We start from the raw sequence: 13,701 nt of genomic DNA, 5'->3' as shown, positions 1-13,701 counted from the left end.
TGTAAAAACAAACGCATTTAACGTACCAGAGCTGCTGTTCACTATTTAAAGACAAAGTGCATCCTCCTTTCTTTGTTAACAAAGAGTTTAATTCCACGGTTGTTCAGTACATCTGTGCATTTTAGTTCCAGTAAGAAGTCCTTCTAGATTCATGGATGCGAGTGAAGACAGTCGAGCCTCCCCAGTTTTATTTCTTGAATACGTTTTAATGCGTTTCAGGGCTGAAAATGTCAGCTCCACAGAGGCAGCAGATATTGGGATTGTCACCGCCCAACATGTCAGGCTAGCCCACTGACCAATCACGTACTTGTAGGCCAGCTAGCAGGCTCTGGCATGTCAAAGAATACGCCCAACATGTCAAACTAAAGATCTGATTGGTTGAACACTATGACAATCAACAATATCGTCCCCATTCACTTAAAATGCAAATGGTTCACTTGAGAGACTGCAGGCCTGCGGCCTCTCTTCTTACCTAGAGACACAGAGGTGAAATCTGATTGGATAAAAGCTCTACTTAAAACAAGCTGCACTGGAAGCAGAGCAACTGAGGAAGACAGTAGCTATGCAGTGAGAAAATAAGATGATGGGAAAAATATTTTTATAAATTATAATACATGTAGTGTATTTAAGAAAAATTATTAAATTATAAATCGAAATAGAATTTGAAAAGCTTACCCTACTATGTGCAGCAGTAATCATCCAAATTGAAAACATTTATTTGCGAATATTCATTGAAAGTGCGAAAAAAGATTTCCTGCCATAAATGACACAGCCAGCTAGAACCACAACATGTCGCGCAAAGAGACTCTCTTACTTCTGTTTGGGGTCCTAAATGGACCCCCTTTGGACAGTTCATGAGAACCTGGACTAAAGCAGGACATTGTCTCTCCACTTCTTGGGACCACGGCGCCAATGAAAAGAAGCAAAGTGTGCATTGGTGCGTAGGGCTAGAGAGAGTGTGCTGTGTGAGTGGCCCTATTGTTAACAATATTAGCCTTGGTGATGTGTGTGTAACTCGTGGATGCCTAGTTAATTGTCTTGGCCATGGAATATAATAAGTACATTGCATACTGAGTCTGTGTAAGACTTCATCATTATAAAACTGGAGCACTAGGTAGGGGGTGCCCAGATTGCCAACGGGTATTTTGCACACTGAAGGAGTAAATCAAACAGTGCCCATCTCCAGAAAACAAAATCCACCAGCTAAATGACATGCAGCTCTATGTAAAGAGAAGGTTCAACAATATTGCCCAGAATATGTAAGCAAGCAGGAACAAAGCATACCTACACCAACCCCTACCTCCAGCACCTGATGCTGACATCGTCACCGCAGTGCGTCCGATCCCGAAGGTCAGTGATCCTGAGCTTCAAACTATTATGCTCTACGTAGCACGTTAGGGACCCCGTGTCAGTACATGCTTGTGACATGCATTGTGTCCTTTTAGAATAAACTAATATATATTAAAATAAGTTTCAACAACAAAACTACTTAGGTTTAGGCAGTGGCGGGCCGTGTGTTTTATACCTGGGCCTTCAGTGCTGTCCTACTACAGTTGAACCACCTCATAATAATCTCATTATGACTCCACAGCTACCGTTATTATTTGTTTCATGTAAAAATGAAGCTCAACATCTACAAATACACTAACTGCAGAGTACAGATACATGAATATAAAATGAGTAAAAAGGTATTCATCTTTTTGACTCAACACATCAAAAATATTGATGTAAAGTCAACGGCATTGAATAGGCATGTTAAAATGAAAAAAGTCAAGAGAATGGGAGGAACTCAAGGCAAAAGAAGAAGAGTCAAGAAAAAAGTCAGACGGAAGAAAGGGAGTAGGAGAGTAATGTGTTCTCTGCTTCCTCAACAACAGCCGAGAGCATCCCCACCAGATTCATTAACAACATGCCCTGCTTATGCAAATCCAGCTGTCTGCATCAAACAGCACCAGCTCACAATGCAGCTCCTTCACTAGAAAAGGCAGATGCATTTGCAATCCAACATGTGAAACTATATTATATCCTGTAATGATGTCTTAATACACGAGTCGGAGGAGGCTTAAACCTCACCACCTCTACAGTTGTCATCCTGAAATATCAGGTTACAACAGCACAGGTATTTTCATTCACAGGAAAAGTAGTTCTCACTGCTTAACTTTTTTTTTTTTTTTTGCTTGCTTGCTTGTACTCATTACTGTAAATTATGTTTAAAAATTACACAAATACTGTGAAGTAGCTGAGGGGTAAAGGAGCGGTGATGGACTCCAGGTCCCCTGGTGCATGATGTCTGTCACTGCACTTCCTCTCACCAAACTTTCACCTGCTCGCTTGCGAGTGTTTTTTCTATTTAACAGTAAGTGGGCGGACCCAGTCACCATTATATCACTAGGTTAAAATCCTCCTCTTTGGATTGGCTGGATATCACTCCCAACACAGACGGTAGGTGGCGGTTTAAAAGTGGTTTGCAATCCACCGCTAAACACTATTCGACCACATCTCAGAGGTGAATATTGTACTTTATCTAATTCGTCTAATTTAATATTTGTCTAGAATCTAACGGACACAGAAACTGTGCTGCATTCAAGGTTATTTCCATTCCACTGTCTAAAGACTTTTGTTCATGGTGTATTTGAAGTTAGTTATTTTGCCTAAATGTGCTTTGCTGCAATGTAAAATTTACTGTATATAGTGAATAAAATCCTAGATAATTATGGTGCGAAGTAATTTCACAATAATTTACCACTAATGAAAATTTGTAAAATTTGACAGCACATCCTCAAGACAACACAGTCTTAGTGGTCAAGGAGTTTACACAATTGCTGACAATGAAATTACCATATCCCTTGTTTGAGTCCAGCCAGGGATCAATCCTCCCCCCTTGTCTCCCTTCAGTTCCTGTCAGCTCGTTACTGTACTATGTCCAATAAACAAAATGAGAACAGTTCGGTCTTGACTTAGATGGGTTACTGAAGGCTTGTATCAAAACAGGTAGTGATGTCTAAGATTGCTCAGTTGTGATGGAAGACGGTTGGTCTGTATGCCATGCATCATATAAAGCTCCGATATCCCTGTAGTGATATATCACGTCTGTGTGGGTGGAAGGCAAAAACAGCAGGCACTGAAAAGACCCTTTTTCACATTTATAAACATTAGTGGGAACACGACCTTAGTAGGGGACTTCTGTATTCGGAAGCTGTGTGCCGTTTGCCAAGGACCCATGTAGAAAAAAAAACAATTCACCATTGGAGCTCATTTCCTCCAGGCTAGAAAAGTTAACTCCCTCCACTTTGTTTGGCTAGCACTCGGCCCACGAGTTGGACTTAGTTTGAATGCCGTGCCAGAATCTGCCTGTAAAAATCCAGTACATACCAATTCCTGGATGGACTCAGGCTGCTTCTGGACCATCATTGAACTGAAAACACCAACAATCAGGCCAGACACACACAAGTACTTGTTGGCAGTAATGGGAGATGGATGATGGATGTGTGCTCAAACAGCAGCTGCTGACTGCCTTGGCATGCAGAGAGGGCACCGGGCCTGACAGGGATGAGATGGTATCACATGGCTGGTGATGGAGGCAGAAGCTCAGGATGGGGAGCTGGGTTGCTGTGGTGCTGTAGCAGAAAGTTTGTCAGTGACGGAATGAGGCCAATCCCTCCTCTACTGCATGTATATGGATTAATAATACACCACACAGTAGCATGGAATCCAGCTGTATACAAGGAGAAGAGAAAATAAATAATATTCCATGGAGTAAAGGGGAAGAGAACAGCGGTGTGTAATTCTGTCTGTCAGTGTGTGTATGTGTCACTTTGTTTTGTGAGTCTGTCACAGCAACTTCGATGACAAGCCTCATGCAGCATATCTACATTAGGCTGTGTGTCTGTATGTACGTGTGAGCACGAGAGCAGTGGTGGATTAAATAAAACTCAGGAATAGAAGAGAATTCACTGTTCAGTGGCACATATCTGTACGAAAATAAATCATAGTATATACTAAGCAGTATTAAACTGACATAATATACAACAGTAAGTGCTAATATTTGGGGTTAGAAGTCTACTTACTTTCATTTAGGGAGGAGAACTGAACAAAGTATGAAGAGGATACAGATTTTTACTTTTATTGCTGTTCACAAAAAATAAGGATCAAATATCACTCTGTCAGTTACCTTTAATTTGAGCATCCACTATTCATTTTTCAGAAGACAATATTGACGAGCAAGTCTATATTTCTTATAGTGTCATTATTCAGTGCTTGGTCAGTGGCCTTAAGCTTCAAACTATGATGCTCTAGGTACCCCTCTAGCATCAGGGACTGTATCAATATACGCTAAAGTGTCTTTTCAAAATACACTTTAGTCTTCAAATGAAATTAGGTTCAGGCAACAGAACTACTTAGTTAGGCATAGGAAAATAATGTGGTTGACATTCATTTAACTGACTAATGACTCACGTGACTAGCTTTTCACAAATGAGTCATATGACAAGCGACTCACGTGACTAAAGGACACGGTCAGTGGTCCGGTGAAAATCTTGTGTTTCTTTGACACATTCGACATCACTCCCACCCGCCCTAAGAGGACTAATGGCACTTTATACTACTTAACTTGCTCTGACCATCTAAAAATGACACAGGAAATGACATTGGAGTTAAAGGGTGGCTGAATGTGTCAGTATCATATTCCGATGGGCACTGACCAAGCTGCAGTATTTGGAGTTGGGCGTGAGAACAGATTGGTTTTGCTGCTCCTTTTTCCCCCTGTAACCACACTCAATAGGGATGTCACAGGGTACTGGGGTACAGTGGTGCAAAAAGTACTCGGATCCTTTACTTATTTGAGAATAAAAATAACATGGTCTAAAAATACTCTGAATTCTACATCGTATTAAAAGGAGCAGTGTGTAAGGCATCTAGTGCTGAGATACCCTCCTTTCACCCCTCCCTTTCCGAGCTTGTCAGTGAGCTATGGTTGCATTCAGGTAGCGGTTGGTATCAACAGGATTTTATAAGACAGTTATTGACAGTTATTCTTTTTCATGACTAAATAATTTCTTTTAAAAACATATATATACTATAGTTTAAAAAACAATAAATTCAAACAAGATTAGAATTTATTTAAATTTTAAATACAACTAAATACTGTTAGAGCAACAGTTATTTTAACAACAGCAAAGTCTCTATATAAAGTAATTCAGTAGTAACTCAGTCAGTATCGGTCATTCCTCCTGGATGGTTTGTCTCAAGCAGCAGAGAAGTTTACAAGGACAAACTAAGCTGAACAGAGACGGTGGACAAACTAAATTGAAATAGGTTTTACTTTTGTTTCTGTTTGTTGAACAGATGTATTGATAAAGTTTTGGCTTTTTAGTCACAAAACAGTACCGAGGTTAGTTTACGTCAGCTCGAGTAATCGCAACCTCTCTGCTCGCTAACTAGCTTCACGTGTGTGTGCTTGTGTGTTTGGAGGAGCTCAGTCCTCATACAGAGCAGAGTCTCACAGTGTAATAATAAATTACACCAAAAATTAACAAGAACCGATAAAAAGCACCAGTAATGTCAGAGCTTATCAATACTCCCTATTTGATATGAGCAAGACACTATGGCTCCCCGGGCGCCTGTCATTGGCAGCCCACTGCTCCCTATATACAGGGATGGGTCAAATGCAGAGACAAATTTCCCCCCTAACGGAATCAATATAGTATAATAAATGAAATTTAAAATTTTAATACATATCTTGTTGATATGGTTTGGAGTTCCATTTATAAATAAAATCACTGGAAGTTTCTTCTTTCAGAGGATAAAGTCCAATTTGTATCCAAGAGGGGGCAGCATCACCGTCAAAAAATTACGAAATATATAGCATCTGGGCTGCTAAATAATAAGTTTTTAAATTGGGTAGTCAAAACCTCCGAGACTATAATCCCATGTTAATTTTTCCATTGACACCCTTGGCGTTTTACAGTTCCATAGAAACTGTCTAACGTGTTGGTTGAGGGTTTTAAAAAAGGTTAGAGGTAATGGAATGGATAAGGACTGGAAAAGATACAGCAACCTCAAGAGAATATTCATTTTCACATAGTTTATTCAACCAATTAGAGTGATGGGTAGATTCATCCACCTGCGTAGGTCGTCCTCGATTTTACTCAGTAATGGGAGGCAATTACGTTTGTACAAATTTTTGAGATCATCATCTATAATTATTCCCAGATATTTAATATATGGGGTCCACTTAAATGGGGTTGTTTGTTGGTATTCAAGTTCGTGAGTGAAATAATTTCACTTTTTTCCAAATTGACCTTGTTTCCTGAAATAGCACTATAGGTGTTTAGTAGCGTCTGTAATTTAGTGAGAGTTAACCGGATCTGTTAGATACAGAATTACATATTCTGTGTAACAGGAAGGTACGGAGGACAGAAATTAGTGGCAGCGCAGCAATCACAGGCGGAGTCAGTGCTGCAGGTTTTTAATGAAACAAACCTCAACCAACACAAAACAGAAAACGTAGCTCCTTCCAGAGCTCGATCAGTTAACTCTATAACTAAACTAAAACATCCGGGCCGCTAGCCGACTTACCGGCCTTAATCATCTTCTCCTCTCGTCGTCTCCTTCCTGCTCTGTTTCTCTCCTGGCCTTTTGTTCCCCTCCCTGATGAGGAGATCCGGATCAGGTCTGTCTCCTCCCACACCTGATCTCAATGCTCTCATCAAGGAGAGGGTGGAGCCTTCTGGCAGGAATGTAGCTGTCAGCCACTACCCTGCCCCTCAGGCCCTTACATCTGCCAGGAGATTCATTTTATGATTTATTTGGTCCACTCTGAACCTAAGTCCACCTCTTATATACAGTCTATGGGAGGAACATGGCGGTGCAACTCGGCAGACTCTGTAGAGGACCCACTCCATATGTAGACATAAAGGGCTGTATCTAAGCAAAGATTCTTAGTTTCAGGGCATCATTCACCAATGAAGACATTGTTCCGAATATTATATTCCATTTATGCCAAAGAATCCCCCTAAATGTTACACACTGTTCCTATAAGAATAATTACAAAACTATTGTCAGCAAAATGTTCTCTATAGGTAATTTACACAATATCTATTGCCTCTACAAAACTTTTAACATGACAATGGCTCAGCCAGCGGCTCGCAACTACAGTGCAAACAACGGCAACAGTGCCAACAGAAGAGTTGCCAACCGATAAGTCCTTAAAAATGTTCTTGGTTTTAAACGAAAAGATCATGGTATGGGTTGAAAAACACCAACATTGACTGTCTCTGTTAACTGTGACACAGTCTCCGTTGTAAAATGTATATGCCTTGTTGACCAAACCACCCACTTCCTCTCTAAGAGGTATTGCAGCACTAACTTAACTACTGCCTTTACTTTTGAGACCACCGGAGATTGCATGGACAATGTAAATATAAGTTCAGTCAGCCAACTCATGTGAAATTCGTTATTACGGAAATGTAGAACATGTACAATGTTGCTATTTGGCGTCTGGGCTCAGACTGAGCCATTGCCCACAAGGAAGCACCAAACTAAGCAGGGAGTTGGAAATTATCATAATTACTGACACCCTCAGCGAATGCAGACTCAGAGCCTACAGGTTGGTGCTAAGGGAAAGGTGAGGCTAACCGAATCCTAAATAGAAAGCAGCAAAGATGGCAGCACAGGAGTGAGCAGGGCACTGACAACTTCAAGTACACCAGCATAAACTGTCAGACCTAGCATGGAGCCCACACTGTCAATAACTGCACTCCCTGCATAAATATTGTACATTTTTTGGAAAAACAAAACAGACAGTATTGTCCACACTAAGTGATTGAAGGATATATCCAGGATTTTAAACTGATTTAGCAGTTGAACAGATACAAATAAAAGCTTAAATCTGTCCACTTGTCTTTAAAACCCAGGAAGTCTCATTGAAATGTGCTGCCAACTTTGTAACAATTGCATTTCATGAATATTTTGAAAACACTGCCTGCCTTGCTTAAATTTGCCTTGCACCTAGACTGCGAACAAGCTCTCTGTGACCTGAAAGGAAATACTGAGATGAAACTGATTATATATGTGTTTGCTATTCAGTTGTTCATGTTTTTTGAATTCATGTTATTCAAGTTGAATTTTAACATGGAGCATGCTGTGGGAGGAAGATTTATGGGACGGCAACAGCTTGAATATGTCACGAGTACTCCGCATAGTACATGCAGACAAACTCATGTTCATACATTTTAAAGTCTCCACATTGTGTGTTTATTTTGGCTGCTACAACTGGTTATATTCAGTTTTGATTATTGTATTCAATAAACTGCTTAATTATTTAGTCCCATTGCATTGTTTGCACCCCGTAGAGCAGAGGAAAGGGCCGGACTACCGACACCCGTGGTAAGCTGTGGATGCCACCGCAGTTGATGAAATTATCATCCTTGAATGTAGAAATCCAAGATAACATCAAATAGCATTAAACATTTTCAGAACAGAGCGTCAATAGTTTTCAATCGTATCTCATAAGGTGCATATATCACCAAATACGATAAAAAAAATCTTTTTCTTGGACTTCCTCTCGGTAGTTGCTGTGACTCACTGTAAGGAACCAGGCCCATTTCTATGCCCAAACATTCATGAGGTGCTTTGCATTGAGTGTGGGTGTGCAGAGGGAGGGATGTGAGGCTGATCTATGTGCGCACATTTTCAAATTGATTTGGGATATACAAAAGGATGTAACACAATAGCAGGCGTATGCACATTCTATTATATATTTTTTTAGCACACTGAACTTTTGGCTTCTGTGCGCACGTACACTTTTAGTGTGGATCCTACGCAGTGTTTTATGAATGAGGCCCGCATGGGTCAGAGTTTCCATTTTTCGGACACATATCGAGGTGCTTGTGGGTGAGGTGGTCCCTGAACACTCGTCCCCTCCTAATTCTTCTATTCACGTAGTCCTCTAGCAGTGACAGTGCATCCGTCATGCAGCAATACTTGTGTCAACATAATGCAGGAGTCGCACTGTTTGCCCTAAAATCATCGAGACAATCAAGGTATCTCCCACGGATATCATTTGAAAATATCTGACAAGGGAACACAATTTATTTACTTAAGTTTTGTTTTGGTGAACTTGGTCGGCACTATGATTCGGACTCGATGGGGCTTTGGAGTGTAATGATTGAGGGAGAGCGGTCACTGGCTTTATTTCTGCACTTTGCTAGTTTAACCAATCTATATGTGCAGGTCGTGAAGATGTATTGGGTGAGGTTACTGGAGAGGGCAGAGTGAAACTATATGAAAACTAAAGGATTTAAGAATAATATATTGTAATTATGCAATACAGCGATGCATGAACTAAATTCAGTTGTAGTCCATTTACAACACAATAAACACATGACAAACAAAAGAAAAACAGGAGTACTTTACACACAGTAGTGCATTTTTTGAAGGAACATAAACAGCAGTAACAAAAACAGTTATCTGGTCAGATACTATGGCCGACATCTTCACATTAAAAACTCAACATGAGGAAGACACTGTCCATCAAGTTTGACTGTGTTTGTGCACCAAGCATCATGATGTGAACACAGAGTCCACCTCCTCTGGTCCACCAGAGTCCTGCTCTCTGTCCTGCTATCCACCCCTCAAGTGCTGCTTGATCTTGGACCACGATAGATCCAGGTCTCTGTGAAGATGTGGGCTCAAGTCACCGACCTCCCGCTGGTTAGTGGAGTAGCCTCAGGTCCTAGCTGGGTTAGCTTAGCTTCCATCTCGGCTCTCCTCTCTTCCTTGGTGCAGTTTGGTGGCATTGGGTCTGGCAGGTTGGTCAGTCAGCCGTGGACGGTGATCATCTCAAAGTCTGCTGCACTAAATCTAATCTAATCCCCTCTTCATTTTCAGATGTTGATGATGTATTCTGTCATAGGCCATTAGTGATAAACATGATAAAACAACAAATAAAGACAAGAATGTAGCAAACTTTATGGTAGCTACCGGCCGCAGCATGTACATGTGCTTCTGTTGCCATCTCCCCTGGGCTCCGTGATGCAAACAGCGCTGACGAAATACATAGGGAAATTTAATTTTAGATTTGAGTTGGTTTATACCTTATACACTTGAAAAGGGCTTATGTTGCACCCAAAATCCCATAGGGACTGTGTCAGCCCCACGGCCACTTAAATTATTCTAATAAAAAGCAAATAGAAGAGGAGTTATACAAAATAACCTAATACAAATGAACCGCAACAGTGCAACAAAATAGGAGCATTAAATGTGGACTTAAATATCAGATCTCTGTCATCTAAAGCCATACTAGTAAATTATTTATATCAAATAATCATATTTATTCATTTTGTCGCACCAGCCGAGGAGGTGGCGTAGCAGCCATCTGTAACTCAAGCCTATTAATCAACCCTAAACCTAACTGAATGATAACTCTTTTGAAAGCCTTGTTCTTAGTCTTTAATTAAAACCTAAACCGGAAATCACTACAGCCAGTTCTATTTGTTACAGTGTGCCCCAGGTCTATATTCGGAATCTCTCTCTCGTTTTGCTTTTATCTCGTTAAATTCTATTGGCTTCTGTCAGAGTGTACAGAAACCCACTCACTTGTTCTGGCATATGGCATTGAAATTGAACATTTAATAGTCTTTCCACAGAACCCTCTTTTATTGGACCATTATCTAATAACTTTTGAATTCTCACTACCGGACAACATGCCATTAGGCAAAAGTTTGTACTCTAGATGTCTGTTGGTGCTGTCACTAAATTGAAAGAAGTTTTTGCATCTGCATTTATTTCAATGAGATTTCTCAATATAACAGAGGACTCCTATTCTAACTTTAGCCCCGAGCAAATTGATCATCTTCGTGATCGTGCTAAAAATAAAGATGAAAAAACAAAGGAAGTTAGCTCCATGATATAGCCTTTAATAAACCCACAAATTAAAGCAAACGTTCCAAAAACTTGAAAGGATATGGCGTTCCAGTTCCACTAATTTGGAAGAATCTCTGCTAGTCTGGCGAGATTGTGTTAAAACATAGGAAAGCCCTCTGTAATACCAGAGCTGCCTATTACTCACCTGCCTGCTGATCAACGCTTCTTTACGGTACAACACGAGAGGATACGGCAAACTAACGAAAGCAAGACCAAGAAAAGGAATTGTTGAAAACAGAAATGGAGGTGCGAGTGGGTGAGGTGGTCCTTGATCACTCGTTCCCTCCTAGTTCTTCCATTCATCTGGACCTCCAGCAGTGCCAGGTCCTCCATCATGAAGCATTACGCATTACAAGTGTCATCACTATTTGTATATTTTTACAGCAAAATGCTTACAAAATGATTGGATAGTTTTATAGGTGAGCACAATTTATTGTTATTTGGACTGTATATTTTTTATTTATTTTGCTTTTTTCCTTTACAATGTTTACTATCTTAGTTTAGCATGTCAGAATGCTAAAATTCGGTAATTAGCACAAAACAAAAAGTGCAGCTAAGTCTAATGGGATGACCACTAGTTTTGCAGTTATTTAGTGATAAAGTATTGCACAATATTGGATTTTTACCCAATGATTACACTGGATGAAATGGTAAGGGATCACCAAAGATCTTACAGTGTGTGGGTATATGCCCAAAACAATTTGGTTTACAATGATGTCGGTGAAGAGAGGTGTTGCAAATCATAACATTGGGGAGGCTGGAACTAATATGTTGTATTTTTAATTGATAGATTATTTGAAATAATATATTGATTATCCAAATAGTTGTTTTCTGTCAATTGACTGATAATCAATTAATCATTGAATGATCTATTGCTGTGAGGCTTGAATGTATCAGTGCAATCATGCCTTACTTAGTATAATGTTTATCCAGCTCTCTTGTCTTCTCGTGTCTTCATGCGTTGATAAGCTACATATCTCCTGAGTGTTTATCTATAATGTGTGTGCAGGAGGTGGGCTGTGATCGCCAGCTAGCCAGTGGTGCCAGAGAGGATAACTGCGGCGTCTGTGGCGGGGATGGCTCCACATGCCGGCTGGTACGAGGACAGGCCCTACCCCACCTTACACCAGAACAATGTAGGTCATGCAATCTTGATCCGTGTCCAACTTACATACGTCTTCATTTACTCTGGTTCCACTTCTAAGCCTCATGTTCACCAAGCTAATCCTTAATACTTAACACACTGGACTTTTGAAATACCCTTACAGCCCTTTACTTCCTCCAAATGTTTCTTTAGGCCATCACTTAGCTCAGCCTACGAGCTTTCTAGGTCATTTTAGAGAATACACCCTCAGCTCAGACCTGAACATATCTCTGCTGATTTCGTACCTGTAGACAAAACACTGTATCTCTGCCTAGGCTTCCTCCCAGCCAGGCTCTATGGGAGGTAATACAGCTGGATATTTGTCTACATGTTCTCACTCCTAACTTGTCAATTACCACCGCACACACAGAAAGACTTACAAATGTATTTGGTGACAAAATAATAACGGGGCACCACCCTGAGAACCAAACTATAAACAAAATCTCATAATTAGGATTCACTCACAATGTCAATAGTCAAAGTACTATTCCACATTCAGAGTGAAAAGTGACGAGTTGAGTTCGAGCAACAGACCACATGTTTCGGGGACAGCCAGAGCTGCACCGCAGGGAGTCCTGGGGTGTCTGTGGCTGTTTGTCCAAGGGGATCCCAGCTCTGGTGTTTTATTGCTTTTCACATCTAAGGCCATGTGAAACGTTCCTTGGAGCTTGCTGTTATCTTCAACCCAGATCAGGCTTTTTGCTGAACATGCAGGCCTACAGATCCCTTTAGAGCACGTGGTTCACACGCACATAGTCAGACCCCAACATAATAAATGTAACCAAAATCTACATATAAAAAAGTAAGATTTACAAATATGTTTCTGATGCACACATAAATATTTCTCGTTTTAAATAAACATAATTGAAATCCAAGTATTAAAAGGGATTTAAAAATGACATCAAAGTATATGGATGTTGTTACATTTATATACAAAATGTTGAACTGCTTGACGTCTGTGAACTTTTTTAAAACTCCCCAAGCGTCGCTCAATTCACAAATGTGTTTTTATTAAAAATGGAATTATCTGTAGGCAATTAGATGTGTAGTCCATTTTCAACCAATCACATGAATGCGCCCCCACAAGGGTATACCCTTACTCAGTGCTGGTGTTTTCCTCCAACATAGTGGATGTAACCTTCAATCCAGTTCATGTATCCTTTGTTTGAATTCTTTTTTGGGTCTTTGCAGACTTGTTTATTTGTTTCAACACATAGCTGGGGTGCACAAGTCAAATTATTGGGCAAACAAAAATTACGTCAGCTTCCGGTTTCCACCCCATACCCTACCTGAGTATGATGTAAGAGTTTACCCTTGTGGGGGCACGCTCATGTGATTGGTTTGAAATGGAGAAGACATCTGATTGGCAACAGATAATTCCCTGTTGGAAAAAGATGCATTTGTTAATTGAGCGACGTCAGGGGAGTCAAAACAAAACCCACAGACAAATGCAGTGAAGTATGTAAATGCAGGTTCAACAGTTTGTATATTAATGTAACAACATCCAAATATATCCAAATCCTATTTAAAAACATGTATTTGTGGATTTCTATTACATTTATTTAAACAGGAAAAAAGTTCATCTCAAACAAGCCTATTGACATGAGGGAACCTATATAGTGGCTAAGCCAAAC

The 13,701-nt window shown here is 40.2% G+C and overlaps 1 protein-coding gene across 6 annotated transcripts in view; it reads left to right on the top strand.

Moving 5' to 3' along the window:
- The window catches only part of LOC116382869 (ADAMTS-like protein 3), a 213,537-nt gene that overhangs the window by 129,919 nt on the left and 69,917 nt on the right, over positions 1–13,701 (top strand). For all 6 annotated transcript variants that reach the window (XM_031846271.1, XM_031846272.1, XM_031846274.1 and 3 more), the window contains exon 7: positions 11,933–12,059. In XM_031846271.1, the coding sequence (XP_031702131.1) occupies positions 11,933–12,059 (127 nt within the window). The remainder of the gene's footprint in view (positions 1–11,932; positions 12,060–13,701) is intronic.

Source organism: Anarrhichthys ocellatus, unplaced genomic scaffold (assembly GCF_004355925.1).
Source record: "Anarrhichthys ocellatus isolate YVR2014 unplaced genomic scaffold, GSC_Weel_1.0 scaffold6, whole genome shotgun sequence".
Lineage (NCBI taxonomy): Eukaryota > Metazoa > Chordata > Actinopteri > Perciformes > Anarhichadidae > Anarrhichthys > Anarrhichthys ocellatus.
The sequence above is the reverse complement of the archived record's forward strand: the minus strand, read 5'-3'. Positions and strand labels throughout refer to the sequence as shown.